This window comes from Salvelinus alpinus, chromosome 24, assembly GCF_045679555.1.
Source record: "Salvelinus alpinus chromosome 24, SLU_Salpinus.1, whole genome shotgun sequence".
In the NCBI taxonomy this organism is placed as follows: Eukaryota; Metazoa; Chordata; class Actinopteri; order Salmoniformes; family Salmonidae; genus Salvelinus; species Salvelinus alpinus.
In genome coordinates this window covers 42020941-42036247 of record NC_092109.1, presented here as the reverse complement: position 1 = coordinate 42036247, position 15307 = coordinate 42020941, and the positions used below count along the sequence as shown (strand labels likewise).

The following is a 15307-nucleotide window of genomic DNA, read 5'->3' as shown; positions in this document are numbered from 1 at the left end:
ACACTGCTATGCTTTATCTTGGCCAGGTCGCAGTTGCAAATGAGAACTTGTTCTCAACTAGCCTACCTGGTTAAATAAAGGTGAAATAAAAAAAAATAAAAAAAAATGTAAATAATAAGAAATTAACGTAACAAGTAAGAGCAGCAGTAAAATAACAATTGTGAGACTATATACAGGAGGTACCGGTTAGTTGAGGTAATATGTACATGTAGGTAGAGTTATTAAAGTGACTATGCATAGATAATAACAACAGAGAGTAGCAGTGGTGTAAAAGGGGAGCAAAGCAAATAGTCTGGGTAGTGTCATGACGTTGCCCTGTTGGGTGAGGTGTATGACCCCCCCCCCCCCCCCCCAAATACCTTTCCCCCTTTTTCTCTCCACTCTACAGAATGGACTCTTGGAAAGCCCTTTGTTAACATAGAGTATGGAAACATCAAAAGGCTGGGAATGGAACAATATTTATGTAATCCAACCAGTTTAAAGTATCTGTTGGTACTTGAGGGATATGATGTCAGATCAGTTGTTGTCTGGGACATTACATCTGATGACAGGACGACATAAATTGTATCTTGGAAAGTCTACACATCCAGATTCACATGGAATGTGAAATTTAAATGTTTAAATATGAAACTATTTGTGAAAAGATTAAATGTAATTTTAACCTTCTAAATGAGAGAATTGTTTTCATAAGTAAACTATGCTCACTCAGTGGCCACGCCCAAGTGAACAGACATTGGTTGGAGAAGGATAAAACACGCCCTTCTCTTCTCCAGTATAAAAGCCCCCGTGACCCAATTCACGTCAGACTAAGCAAACCTCAGAGTGAGCTATGGTTGCGAATGGTTGAAAACCAACTCTACATAACAAAATGTACGTGAGACCAGATCACGTGGAGGTGACGATCACCACGCTGGAAGGATGAATTTCTACTAGACCAGCCAGAATACAGCACGAGCTGATTATGGCAAAATGGTATGAACTTTGAACTCTTATTCACTAAAGAAGAAGTGATGCATCCTAGAAGTCGAGTAATCAGCTGCAGAAGAAACAGGAAAAGACAGACAATCTCTTGAGAACGACAGGGTACTTCAACGTATCCGCTCTACAACACTATGATCAGAAAGATTCTTCAAAGGGACAATGGCGATCTCTGCTGGGCAAACCCGTCTTCCATCTTCGACCCATCTATCGTAGTGCAGCTCAGAGTAAATATCTTGCATTTTCCTTTTCCGAATGGGCGGTTATTGGAATGCATAAGATTCTGTATTTACGGTAGCATAGCTTCTCAAGGTCCGATAGACCCAATCCCCTTTGTCCCTCAGTCTTCCCGCTCTTTCATTCAAACCCAACCCCCTTTCTTTGTGTAACCAGCCATCATATCGGTTTTGTCCGCTAGGGACTTTTTCTTTTATGACATGATTAGTAATCGATGTATGATCCATCCTGTGTATATGTAATTCTGTGATTTTATTAAGGTGTTTAGGAAATAAATAATTAAGCCAATTTTTGTATTGCTGATTCTGTAGTGCCTTGCGGTCGGAGGCCGAGTAGTTGCCATACCAGGCAGTGATGCAACCAGTCAGGATGCTCTCGATGGTGCAGCTGTAGAACATTTTGAGGATCTGAGGACCCATGCCAAATATTTTCAGTCTCCTGAGGGGGAATAGGTTTTGTCGTGCCCTCTTCACGGCTGTCTTGGTGTGCTTGGACCATGTTCGTTTGGTGGTGAAATGGATACCAAGGAGCTTGAAACTCTCAACCTGCTCCACCACAGCCCTGTTGATGAGAATGGGGGTGTGCTCGGTCCTCCTTTTCCTGTAGTCCACAATCATCTCCTTTGTCTTGATCACAGGTTGTTGTCCTGGCACCACACGGCCAGGTCTCTGACCTCCTCCCTATAGGCTGTCTCATCGTTGTCGGTGATCAGGCCTACCATTGTTGTGTCATCGGCAAACTTAATAATGGTGTTGAAGTCGTGCCTGGCCGTGCGGTCGTGGGTAAACAGGGAGTACAGGAGGGGACTGAGCACGCACCCCTGAGGGGCCCCTGTGTTGAGGTTCAGCATGGCGGATGTGTTGTTACCTACCCTTACCACCTGGGGGGCGGCCTGTCAGGAAGTCCAGGATCCAGTTGCAGAGGGAAATGTTTAGTCCCAGGGTCCTTAGCTTAGTGATGAGCTTTGTGGGCACTATGGTGTTAAACGCTGAGCAGTTGTCAATGAATATTATTCTCACATAAGTGTTCCTTTTGTCCAGGTGGAAAAGGGCAGTGTGGAGTGCAATAGAGATTGCATCATCTGTGGATCTGTTGGGGGTGGTATGCAAATTGGAGTGGGTCTATTGTTTCTGGGATAATGGTGTTGATGTGAGCCATGACCAGCCTTTCGAAGCACTTCATGGCTACAGACGTGAGTGCTACGGGTCGGTAGTCATTTAGGTAGGTTACCTTAGTATTCTTGGTGACAGGCACTATGGTGGTCTGCTTGAAACATGTTGGTATTATAGACTCGGACAGGGAGAGGTTGAAAATGTCAGTGAAGACACTTGCTAGTTGGTCAGTGCATGCTGAGTACAAGTGCTGGTAATCTGTCTGGTCCTGCGGCCTTGTGAATGCTGACCTCTTTAAAGGTCTTACTCACATCAGTTGCAGAAAGCGTGATCACACAGTCACGGGGAATTTGTAACCAAATGTAAGATGTTTCTGTTTTGATTAATTTAATAGTGAGTTAGGTCTGCTCTATTCCAAATGAGCATACCCCCCTGAGTACCTTCCCTGTTTCACACCTGGTAGTTTGGTGGATGGGACTACCAGCTCTCTGTAACCTAGAGGGCAACCAGTGAGTCTGTCTCCTCTATACCATCTTTCTTGTAGGATGACAATGTTCATTGGTTGGGGTGGGGGTGTGGCTGGTGGTGATGTGGTCTGGATGTAGGTCCTCTCAGCGTGGGTCTTCTGTGTAGGTCCGGGGGGGGGGGGGGGTCCTATAGGTCTGGGAGGGTGTCTCGCTGGTCTGGGGTGGACAGTCCCGCTGTGTTGTCGACGCTATGGTCAGGGTCTGGGATGGACTGTCCCGCTGTGTTGTCGACGCTATGGTCAGGGTCTGGGATGGACTGTCCCGCTGTGTTGTCGTCGCTATGGTCTGGGGTGGACTGTCCCGCTGTGTTGTCGACGCTATGGTCTGGGATGGACTGTCCCGCTGTGTTGTCGACGCTATGGTCAGGGTCTGGGGTGAACTGTCCCGCTGTGTTGTCGACGCTATGGTCAGGGTCTGTGATGGACTGTCCCGCTGTGTTGTCTACGCTATGGTCAGGGTCTGGGATGGACTGTCCTGCTGTGTTGTAGACGCTATGGTCTGGGGTGGACTGTCCCGCTGTGTTGTCGACGCTATGGTCAGGGTCTGGGGTGGACTGTCCTGCTGTGTTGTCGACGCTATGGTCTGGGATGGACTGTCCCGCTGTGTTGTCGACGCTATGGTCAGGGTCTGGGATGGACTGTCCCGCTGTGTTGTCTACGCTATGGTCAGGGTCTGGAGTGGACTGTCCTGCTGTGTTGTCGACGCTATGGTCTGGGTCTGGGATGGACTGTCCCGCTGTGTTGTCTACGCTATGGTCAGGGTCTGGGATGGACTGTCCCGCTGTGTTGTCGACGCTATGGTCAGGGTCTGTGATGGACTGTCCCGCTGTGTTGTCGACGCTATGGTCAGGGTCTGGAGTGGACTGTCCTGCTGTGTTGTCGACGCTATGGTCTGGGGTGGACTGTCCCACTGTGTTGTAGACGCTATGGTCAGGGTCTGGGATGGACTGTCCCGCTGTGTTGTCGTTGCTATGGTCTGGGGTGGACTGTCCCGCTGTGTTGTCGACGCTATGGTCTGAGGTGGACTGTCCCGCTGTGTTGTCGACGCTATGGTCTGGGGTGGACTGTCCCGCTGTGTTGTCGACGCTATGGTCTGAGGTGGACTGTCCCGCTGTGTTGTCGACGCTAGGGTCTGCGATGGGATGCTGTCCCGCTGTGTTGTCGACGCTATGGTCAGGGTCTGGGATGGACTGTCCTGCTGTGTTGTCGATGCTATGGTCTGGGATGGACTGTCCCGCTGTGTTGTCGATGCTATGGTCTGGGATGGACTGTCCCGCTGTGTTGTCGACGCTATGGTCTGGGATGGACTGTCCCGCTGTGTTGTCGACGCTATGGTCTGGGATGGACTGTCCCGCTGTGTTGTCGACGCTATGGTCTGGGGTGGACTGTCCCGCTGTGTTGTCGATGCTATGGTCAGGGTCTGGGGTGGGCTGTCCCGCTGTGTTGTCGACGCTATGGTCAGGGTCTGGGGTGGACTGTCCCGCTGTGTTGTCGTCGCTATGATCAGGGTCTGGGGTGGACTGTCCCGCTGTGTTGTCGTCGCTATGGTCAGGGTCTGGGGTGGACTGTCCCTCTGTGTTGTCGACGCTATGGTCTGGGGTGGACTGTCCCGCTGTGTTGTCGATGCTATGGTCTGGGGTGGACTGTCCCGCTGTGTTGTCGATGCTATGGTCAGGGTCTGGGGTGGACTGTCCCGCTGTGTTGTCGACGCTATGGTCTGGGGTGGACTGTCCCGCTGTGTTGTCGACGCTATGGTCAGGGGTGGACTGTCCCACTGTGTTGTCGACGCTATGGTCTGGGATGCTGTCCCGCTGTGTTGTCGACGCTATGGTCTGGGATGGACTGTCCCGCTGTGTTGTCGACGCTATGGTCAGGGTCTGGGATGGACTGTCCCGCTGTGTTGTCGACGCTATGGTCTGGGATGGACTGTCCCGTTGTGTTGTCGACGCTATGGTGGTCTGGGATGGACTGTCCCGCTGTGTTGTCGACGCTATGGTCAGGGTCTGGGGTGGACTGTCCCACTGTGTTGTCGATGCTAACTCATTGATCCTGCTCTGCAGTATACCCCTCAGGTTGTTAACCAAAGTTAGCTGGCTAACTCATTGATCCTGCTCTGCAGTGCACCCCTCAGGTTGTTAACCAAAGTTAGCTGGCTAACTCATTGATCCTGCTCTGCAGTGCACCCCTCAGGTTGTTAACCAAAGTTAGCTGGCTAACTCATTGATCCTGCTCTGCAGTGCACCCCTCAGGTTGTTAACCAAAGTTAGCTGGCTAACTCATTGATCCTGCTCTGCAGTGCACCCCTCAGGTTGTTAACCAAAGTTAGCTGGCTAACTCATTGATCCTGCTCTGTAGTGCACCCCTCAGGTTGTTAACCAAAGTTAGCTGGCTAACTCATTGATCCTGCTTTGCAGTGCACCCCTCAGGTTGTTAACCAAAGTTAGCTGGCTAACTCATTGATCCTGCTTTGTAGTGTACCCCTCAGGTTGTTAACCAAAGTTAGCTGGCTAACTCATTGATCCTGCTCTGCAGTATACCCCTCAGGTTGTTAACCAAAGTTAGCTGGCTAACTCATTGATCCTGCTTTGTAGTTTACCCCTCAGGTTGTTAACCAAAGTTAGCTGGCTAACTCATTGATCCTGCTCTGCAGTATACCCCTCAGGTTGTTAACCAAAGTTAGCTGGCTAACTCATTGATCCTGCTCTGCAGTGCACCCCTCAGGTTGTTAACCAAAGTTAGCTGGCTAACTCATTGATCCTGCTCTGCAGTGCACCCCTCAGGTTGTTAACCAAAGTTAGCTGGCTAACTCATTGATCCTGCTTTGCAGTGCACCCCTCAGGTTGTTAACCAAAGTTAGCTGGCTAACTCATTGATCCTGCTCTGCAGTGCACCCCTCAGGTTGTTAACCAAAGTTAGCTGGCTAACTCATTGATCCTGCTCTGCAGTGCACCCCTCAGGTTGTTAACCAAAGTTAGCTGGCTAACTCATTGATCCTGCTCTGCAGTGCACCCCTCAGGTTGTTAACCAAAGTTAGCTGGCTAACTCATTGATCCTGCTCTGCAGTGCACCCCTCAGGGTAGATTTTGCAGAGTTGAGTATGATGGGTTATAGCTTGTTATGTCTCTCCTCTATCAGGTTGGAGTTTGATGCGTACAGGGCAGACCTAGAGGAGTTAAGCGTTGGCCCCAGGGATGTGGTGAACATGGCCCGTATAGATACAGCCCAAGAGCAGTACCAGATCCACAAGGACAAATATGAACGTCTTCGCTCTGACGTCACTATCAAACTCAACTTCCTGGATGAAAACAAGGTAGGATACACCTCCTTGTTCCTCTTTGCTTTTGTTCTTCTCCTCTTATTCCATCCCTCCATCACACCTCTAGACAAGTACACACACACACACACACACACAGACAGGCAATGACACGAGCACGCAGACACAGAGGCCTGTCTGTATCTCTCTTTGTGTATCAGTGTGTTGATTCCTCTCTCGCCTCTCTCTCTCGCCTCTCTCTCTCGCTCCTTCCTCTCTCGCTCTCTCTCTCGCTCCTTCCTCTCTCGCTCTCTCTCTCGCCTCTCTCGCTCCTTCCTCTCTCTCTCTCGCTCTCTCTCTGCTTCCCCCTCTCTCTCTCTCTCTCTCTCTCTCCAGGTAAAGGTGATGCATAAACAGCTGCTCCTGTTCCATAATGCCATCTCAGCCTACTTCGCTGGTAACCAGCAGCAGTTGGAGCAGACCCTGAAGCAGTTCAACATCAAGCTGAGGCCCCCAGGGGCCGACAAACCCTCCTGGCTTGAGGAACCATGAGGGAGGGAGCCACAGGAGACAGGGCAGCCCAGGAGAGGCCCTCCTAACCTGGGAAACAGCGGACCCCCCAAAACCCCTTACTATCCACTACAGTGGACCACGGACGGACAGATGGACAGGACCACGTAGAGATGGATGGATGAATGGGCCAAGGGCCTTGTATCTATAGAGGACTGTGTCATGATCAGGGACTTGTCTTATTTTCCTCTCTTTCATGATCTGTCCTTTTCTCTCTTCTGTATAATATATTATCTCCTGTCCTCTATGTAAGTGATAATGCCCGAGAAGCCGGTGTTTGGAGGATATATTGACACGGGTGTTGTTAGGCCCCGAGACGAAGTCGTTTATATCCTCAAAACACCGGCTTCTCTGGCATGATCACTTTTACACAACGGGTTACCAACATATTCAAATATTGATTGACATATTTTCATTAAACATTATTTTGATGAATTTATTCATACTATTTCATCCTTACACAAGATATATATATATATAGTCCTGACACAAAATCTAGGGTTGCTACCCAAGCCGGCTGGTCGTTCGTTCTATCGGTTCGGCTGCCAGTGACCCAGTCGTTCAGTCTTTTTGTTCTGTATCTATGGACGCGAGCCAGTCATTCGTTCTAAATGTTCCATTGCCATACTGGCTAGCGTACTAGCTAGTCCATACTGGCTAGCGTACTAGCTAGTCCATACTGGCTAGCGTGCTAGCTAGTCCATACTGGCTAGCGTGCTAGCTAGTCCATACTGGCTAGCGTGCTAGCTAGTCCATACAGGCTAGTCCATACTGGCTAGCGTGCTGGCTAGTCCATACAGGCTAGCGTGCTAGCTAGTCCATACTGGCTAGCGTGCTAGCTAGTCCATACTGGCTAGCGTGCTAGCTAGTCCATACTGGCTAGTCCATACTGGCTAGCGTGCTAGCTAGTCCATACTGGCTAGCGTGCTAGCTAGTCCATACTGGCTAGTCCATACTGGCTAGCGTGCTAGCTAGTCCATACTGGCTAGCGTGCTAGCTAGCCAACTACGGCTAATTTACAGTCATGTCAAAAAGTGCAGCCAGAATGACAACAAAGTAGCTGTTTTCTAGCGAGATTTCTTTGGACACAACCATAACAAGGAACTAATGATGCACAATTTTGCCTGGCAGATAAAATGTGCTCACTTGTCAGGACACTGTTCAGACAAAAGAAATACAATCCATAACATCAATTTGAACTGATGTTAATAAAATGAAATCAAACATTATCTTTGTTATTCACCATAGCTGAGATATCTACTTATTGTCACATTTATCTTGTACATTTCTGTCAGAGTCTGTGCTACTACTGTTGCTGCCTAGCTTCATCCTTTAGGGTGTTGATGGTGTTGCAGTGTTCTCTTGGTTATTTTTTACGAGGAATGAGTTGGTTGTCTGTTGTCCTCTTCGACACCGCTGTAACTGGAGGTTGAAGCACACTTTCTGGACCAGACCCCTTGGTCTACCGGGATTCAGAGCCTTGTCCTTTTCGGTGATGGGAGGGTGGCTGTTTGGGATATCTTAGCTGTTTTGATGTTACCCAGAAATACCTGATTGGAGGTAGTAAATTCAGTGTCCTTTATAATACACCAGCTGCGACCGATGGGTGGGTCATTTAGAAACCGGTTGAGCCCACTACGGAGTGCCAGGTATCTCATTATACTGTACTGCTCTCCCTTCCCATTTCTTACATTTCTATAAAACTGTCGGGAGAAGGATGTTAAACTCTTCCTTTAGTGACATTTCTGAAGTCGACAACTTTTGTTTGTTATCTTCTAACCAGCCCTCGAAGCACCACACAGCCCAGTTTGTATTCTTAATGTGGTTTTCTTTGTTGGGGATTTACTCTTGGTCATTCATTACCTTATTTTTCACATCTGCATGCCTCGGTAGTATTTCCTGGGTAGTATTTCCCCCCCCCCATTCATCCATATTCATGCTGCCGAAAAGAGCAAAATACATTTTCCACTCATCCATTTTAGTTTTCGCAAAACAAAGTATTGATTTAGCCAGTCAACTGGGGGGGAAAAAAACATTTTGTATGCTGCTATGACAACCATCTGAATTTGCTGTCAGTGTCGTTTGGACCCATTCACTTTACATGGGACGGTGCAGATCACAGTTCAAAATTGAAAAGGTCAGAGAGACAGACGGAAAGGTTTATACTATGCTTTTTTTTATAGTGGAGATCAAGTTTATAAATTGCCTGGCTGGGCTGATGAGACAGTGGATTGCGCTGTCAAATGGAACAGAGTAAATAGACATTTTAACATCATTGATTTAGCCTGCGGTAACTTGTGGAATAGACACCGGCTGGAATGCGGTTTTAACCAATCAGCATTCAGGATTAGACCCACCCTTTGTATTAAAATATAATGATATCTCCTATCCTCCTCCTCCTCATTGCAAGCACCAACTGAGCTACAGAGGACCTCTAACCTGATCTGTTTTATTCATTTCTCTCTCCCTTTCTCTCTCTCTCCCTTTCTCTCTCTCTCTCTCCCTTTCTCTCTCTCTCCCTCTTTCTCCTGAGTTTGTATCTTAGTCACTTCTCTACTGTCACCACTCAATGCCCCCCACTTCCCAAACAATCCAGGACCAGCGTGTACCCCACAACAACATCACTGATGACAGCAGCAGCAATCACTGATGACAGCAGCCAATCACTGATGACAACACGCAATCAATAATGACAACACGCAATCAATAATGACAACACGCAATCAATAATGACAACACGCAATCAATAATGACAACAGCATCAATCAATGACAGTCAGCACTCAATAATGACAACAGTCATCAATCAATGACAACAGCTATCAATAATGACAACAGCATCAATAATGACAACACGCAATCAATAATGACAACACGCAATCAATAATGCATCAATAATGACAACAGCATCAATAATGACAACAGCATCAATAATGACAACAACATCAATAATGACAGCAGCAACAACAGCATCAATAATGACAGCAGCATCAATAATGACAACAGCAACAACAGCATCAATAATGACAACAGCATCAATAATGACAACAGCATCAATAATGACAACAGCAACAGCAGCATCAATAATGACAGCAGCAACAACAACATCAATAATGACAGCAGCATCAATAATGACAGCAGCAACAACATCAATAATGACAACAGTAACAACAACATCAATAATGACAACAGCATCAATAATGACAGCAACAGCATCAATAATGACAGCAGCAACAACAACATCAATAATGACAGCAGCATCAATAATGACAGCAGCAACAACAGCATCAATAATGACAACAGCATCAATAATGACAACAGCAACAACAGCATCAATAATGACAACAGCATCAATAATGACAACAGCATCAATAATGACAACAGCAACAACAGCATCAATAATGACAACAGCAACAACAACATCAATAATGACAACAGCATCAATAATGACAACAACATCAATAATGACAGCAGCAACAACAGCATCAATAATGACAGCAGCATCAATAATGACAGCAGTAACAACAACATCAATAATGACAGCAACAGCATCAATAATGACAGCAGCAACAACAACATCAATAATGACAACAGCAACAACAACATCAATAATGACAACAGCATCAATAATGACAGCAACAGCATCAATAATGACAGCAGCAACAACAACATCAATAATGACAGCAGCAACAACAGCATCAATAATGACAACAGCATCAATAATGACAACAGCAACAACAGCATCAATAATGACAACAGCAACAACAGCATCAATAATGACAACAGCATCAATAATGACAACAGCAACAACAGCATCAATAATGGCAACAGCAACAACAGCATCAATAATGACAGCAGCATCAATAATGACAACAGCATCAATAATGACAACAGTAACAACAACATCAATAATGACAGCAGCAACAACAGCATCAATAATGACAACAGCATCAATAATGACAGCAACAGCATCAATAATGACAGCAGCAACAACAACATCAATAATGACAGCAGCATCAATAATGACAGCAGCAACAACAGCATCAATAATGACAACAGCATCAATAATGACAACAGCAACAACAGCATCAATAATGACAACAGCATCAATAATGACAACAGCATCAATAATGACAGCAGCAACAACAACATCAATAATGACAGCAGCATCAATAATGACAGCAGCAACAACAGCATCAATAATGACAACAGCAACAACAGCATCAATAATGACAACAGCATCAATAATGACAACAGCAACAACAGCATCAATAATGACAACAGCAACAACAGCATCAATAATGACAGCAGCATCAATAATGACAACAGCATCAATAATGACAACAGTAACAACAACATCAATAATGACAGCAGCAACAACAGCATCAATAATGACAACAGCATCAATAATGACAACAGCATCAATAATGACAACAGCAACAACAGCATCAATAATGACAGCAGCAACAACAGCATCAATAATGACAACAGCATCAATAATGACAACAGCAACAACAGCATCAATAATGACAACAACAACAGCATCAATAATGACAACAGCATCAATAATGACAACAGTAACAACAACATCAATAATGACAGCAGCAACAACAGCATCAATAATGACAGCAGCAACAACAGCATCAATAATGACAGCAGCATCAATAATGACAACAGCAACAACAGCATCAATAATGACAACAACAACAGCATCAATAATGACAACAGCATCAATAATGACAACAGCAACAACAGCATCAATAATGACAACAGCATCAATAATGACAGCAGCAACAACAGCATCAATAATGACAACAGCATCAATAATGACAGCAGCATCAATAATGACAACAGCAACAACAGCATAATAATGACAGCAACAACAGCATCAATAATGACAACAGCATCAATAATGACAGCAGCATCAATAATGACAACAGCAACAACAGCATCAATAATGACAACAGCAACAACAGCATCAATAATGACAGCAGCAACAACAGCATCAATAATGACAGCAGCAACAACAGCATCAATAATGACAGCAGCAACAGCAGCATCAATAATGACAACAGCATCAATAATGACAGCAGCAACAACAGCATCAATAATGACAACAGCATCAATAATGACAACAGCAACAACAACAGCATCAATAATGACAACAGCAACAACAGCATCAATAATGACAGCAGCATCAATAATGACAGCAGCAACAGCAGCATCAATAATGACAACAGCATCAATAATGACAACAGCAACAACAACAGCATCAATAATGACAGCAGCAACAACAGCATCAATAATGACAGCAGCATCAATAATGACAGCAGCATCAATAATGACAACAGCATCAATAATGACAGCAGCAACAGTAGTCAGAAACAGTCCTGGTAAAGTGGTGAAGGTCAGACAGTCTGTATCCCTCGCCACAATAACTAAACAGGATCCTCAATGATCTAGTCCAGACTCCTGTCCTAAGACTGAGAGACAGTCGGGAGAAGTCCCTGAGCACTACCCACACCAAGACTCCCAGCTCCACTTTACTAAGAGATACACGGTTTACTACTGCTAGTGTCCCAATGAAGTGTGTATGTATGTACAGTGCCTTTTGGAAAGTATTCAGACCCTTTGACTTTTTCCACATTTTGTTACGTTACAGCCTTATTCCAAAATTGATTAAATTGTTTTTTCCCCCCTCAATCTATACACAATACGCCATAATGACAAAGCAAAAACAAGTTTAGAAATGTTTGCTAATTTATTAAAAATAAAAAACTGATATCACATTTACATAAGTATTCAGACCCCTTTACTCAGTACTTTGTTGAAGCATCTTTGGCAGTGATTACAGCCTAGAGTCTTCTTGGGTATGATGCCCAATGCAGGTGTAGTGCCTGATACAGCAGGTGTAGTGCCTGATACAGCAGGTGTAGTGCCTGATACAGCAGGTGTAGTGCCTGATACAGCAGGTGTAGTGCCTGATACAGCAGGTGTAGTGCCTGATACAGCAGGTGTAGTGCCTGATACACCTGGTGTAGTGCCTGATACACCTGCTGTAGTGCCTGATACAGCAGGTGTAGTGCCTGATACAGCAGGTGTAGTGCCTGATACAGCAGGTGTAGTGCCTGATACACCTGCTGTAGTGCCTGATACACCTGCTGTAGTGCCTGATACAGCAGGTGTAGTGCCTGATACACCTGCTGTAGTGCCTGATACAGCAGGTGTCAAACATGTAAAGTGTGGTGTACCGCAGGGCAGCTCTCTAGGCCCTCTACTCTTCTATTTTTACCAATGACCTGCCACCACTGGCATTAAACAAAGCCTGTGTGTCCATGTATGCTGATGATTCAACCACATACGCATCAGCAACCACAGCCAATGAAGTCACTGAAACCTTTAACAAAGAGTTGAGGTCTGTTTTGGAGTGGGTGGCCAGTAATAAACTGGTCCTGAACATCTCTAAAACTAAGAGCATTGTATTTGGTACAAATCATTCCTTTATTTTTTTACCTTTTATTTAACTAGGCAAATCAGTTAAGAACAAATTCTTATTTTCTATGACGGCCTAGGAACAGTGGGTTAACTGCCTTGTTAACCTCCAATCGTCCCACCTGGCCAATAGCCAGGGAAAATGCAGAGCGCCAAATTCAAATAAAATACTATAAAAATCTAACTTTCATTAAATCACACATGTAAGATACCAAATTAAAGCTACACTCGTTGTGAATCCAGCCAACATGTCAGATTTCAAACAGGCTTTTTGGCGAAAGCATAAGATGCTATTATCTGATGATAGCACAACAGTAAACAAAGAGTAGCATATTTCAACACTGCAGGCACGACACAAAACGCAGAAATAAAAATATAATTCATGCCTTACTTTTGACAGACTTCTTTTGTTGGCACTCCAATATGTCCCATTTATTTTTATTTTTTTATTTTACCGTTATTTTACCAGGTAAGTTGACTGAGAACACGTTCTCATTTGCAGCAACGACCTGGGGAATAGTTACAGGGGAGAGGAGGGGGATGAATGAGCCAATTGTAAACTGGGGATTATTAGGTGACTGTGATGGTTGAGGGCCAGATTGGGAATTTAGCCAGGACACCGGGGTTAACACCCCTACTCTTACGATAAGTGCCATGGGATCTTTAATGACCTCAGAGAGTCAGGACACCCGTTTAACGTCCCATCCGAAAGACGGCACCCTACACAGAGCAGTGTCCCCAACCACTGCCCTGGGGCATTGGGATCTTTGTTTAGACCAGAGGAAAGAGTGCCTCCTACTGGCCCTCCAACACCACTTCCAGCAGCACCTGGTCTCCCATCCAGGGACTGACCAGGACCAACCCTGCTTAGCTTCAGAAGCAAGCCAGCAGTGGTATGCAGGGTGGTATGCTGCTGGCATAGACATCACATAAACACATAAACATCACAAATGGTCCTTTTGTTCGATTAATTCTGTCTATATATATCCAAAATGTCAATTTATTTGTCGCGTTTCATCCAGAAAAATACAGCTTCCAACTTGCGAAACGTCACTACAAAAGTTACATGTAAACTTTTCCAAAACATTTTAAACTACTTTTGTAATACAACGTTAGGTATTTTTAAACAGTCAATAATCTGATCTAAATTGAAGACAGGATGATATGTGTTCAATACCACAAGAAAACAAACTGACTCAACTTTTCTGGTAATGTGCCTCTCTCAAACAATCCACTGTGCAAGTGACTCGATTTAAGATAGGCCGTACTTCTTCATTACACAAAGGAAAAACCTCAACGCAATTTCTAAGGACCGGTGACATCCAGTGGAAGCGATAGGAACTGCAAACAAGTCCCTTCTAGATATCTGTGTTTCCCAATGAAAACTAATTGAGAAGACGGTGACCTCAGAAAAAATAGAATGCTGAATAGTTTGTAACAGCTCATGGGGTTTGCCTGCTAGCATACCAAGTTTTGTTATACCCACTAGGCATGATTCAAACAGTTCTCGCAACTTCAGCACGTGTTTTCTATCCAAATTTACTCAATGAGCATGCATATCTTATATTCTGGGGACTGAGTAGCAGGCAGTTGACTCTGGGCATGCCTATTCCCTATCCAAAAGTGAACACACCCGCTTGCCCCCTACCCCGACTGAAGTTACAGCTGCAGCTGGCACTATAACCACTGAGCAGCACGCCCTTTGCCTCTTACCATTGTAATCAGAGGGCCTGATATAAATACTATACACTGGGCACGCCTCTCTTGGCTAAGAGTCGAGGCACGCCCACTCGCCTACACCGGGCACGTTCTTGTTTTTATACCAGACACACCCATCTCCCACATCGTGTATGCCACAACATCCCAACATGGAAATTTTAGTAATATTTGGGTGAGACATTGATCAATGAGATTTCAACCTTTTAACTTTAAGCTATCTACTGTATTACTAAAGTAATATTGAATTGTGTTTGGTTGACAATGCAACCAAATATCAACATTTAAAGGATAAAGTGCCTTCAGAAAGTATTCATACCCTCAGTCCTTAATGATTTATAAGTATACCCATAACATGATGCAGCCACCACCATGCTTGAAAATATGAAGGGTGGTACTCTGTGTTGTGTTTGGTTTGCCCCAA

At 45.1% G+C, this 15307-nt stretch overlaps 1 protein-coding gene across 6 annotated transcripts in view; it reads left to right on the top strand.

The window, feature by feature from the left end:
* Nucleotides 1-7905, top strand: part of arfip2b (ADP-ribosylation factor interacting protein 2b) — a 65637-nt gene extending 57732 nt beyond the window's left edge. For all 6 annotated transcript variants that reach the window (XM_071364979.1, XM_071364977.1, XM_071364976.1 and 3 more), the window contains 2 exons: nt 5989-6163; nt 6503-7905. In XM_071364979.1, the coding sequence (XP_071221080.1) occupies nt 5989-6163; nt 6503-6658 (331 nt within the window). In that variant the 3' untranslated portion in view covers nt 6659-7905. The remainder of the gene's footprint in view (nt 1-5988; nt 6164-6502) is intronic.
* The last annotated feature ends 7402 nt before the right edge of the window (nt 7906-15307 follow it).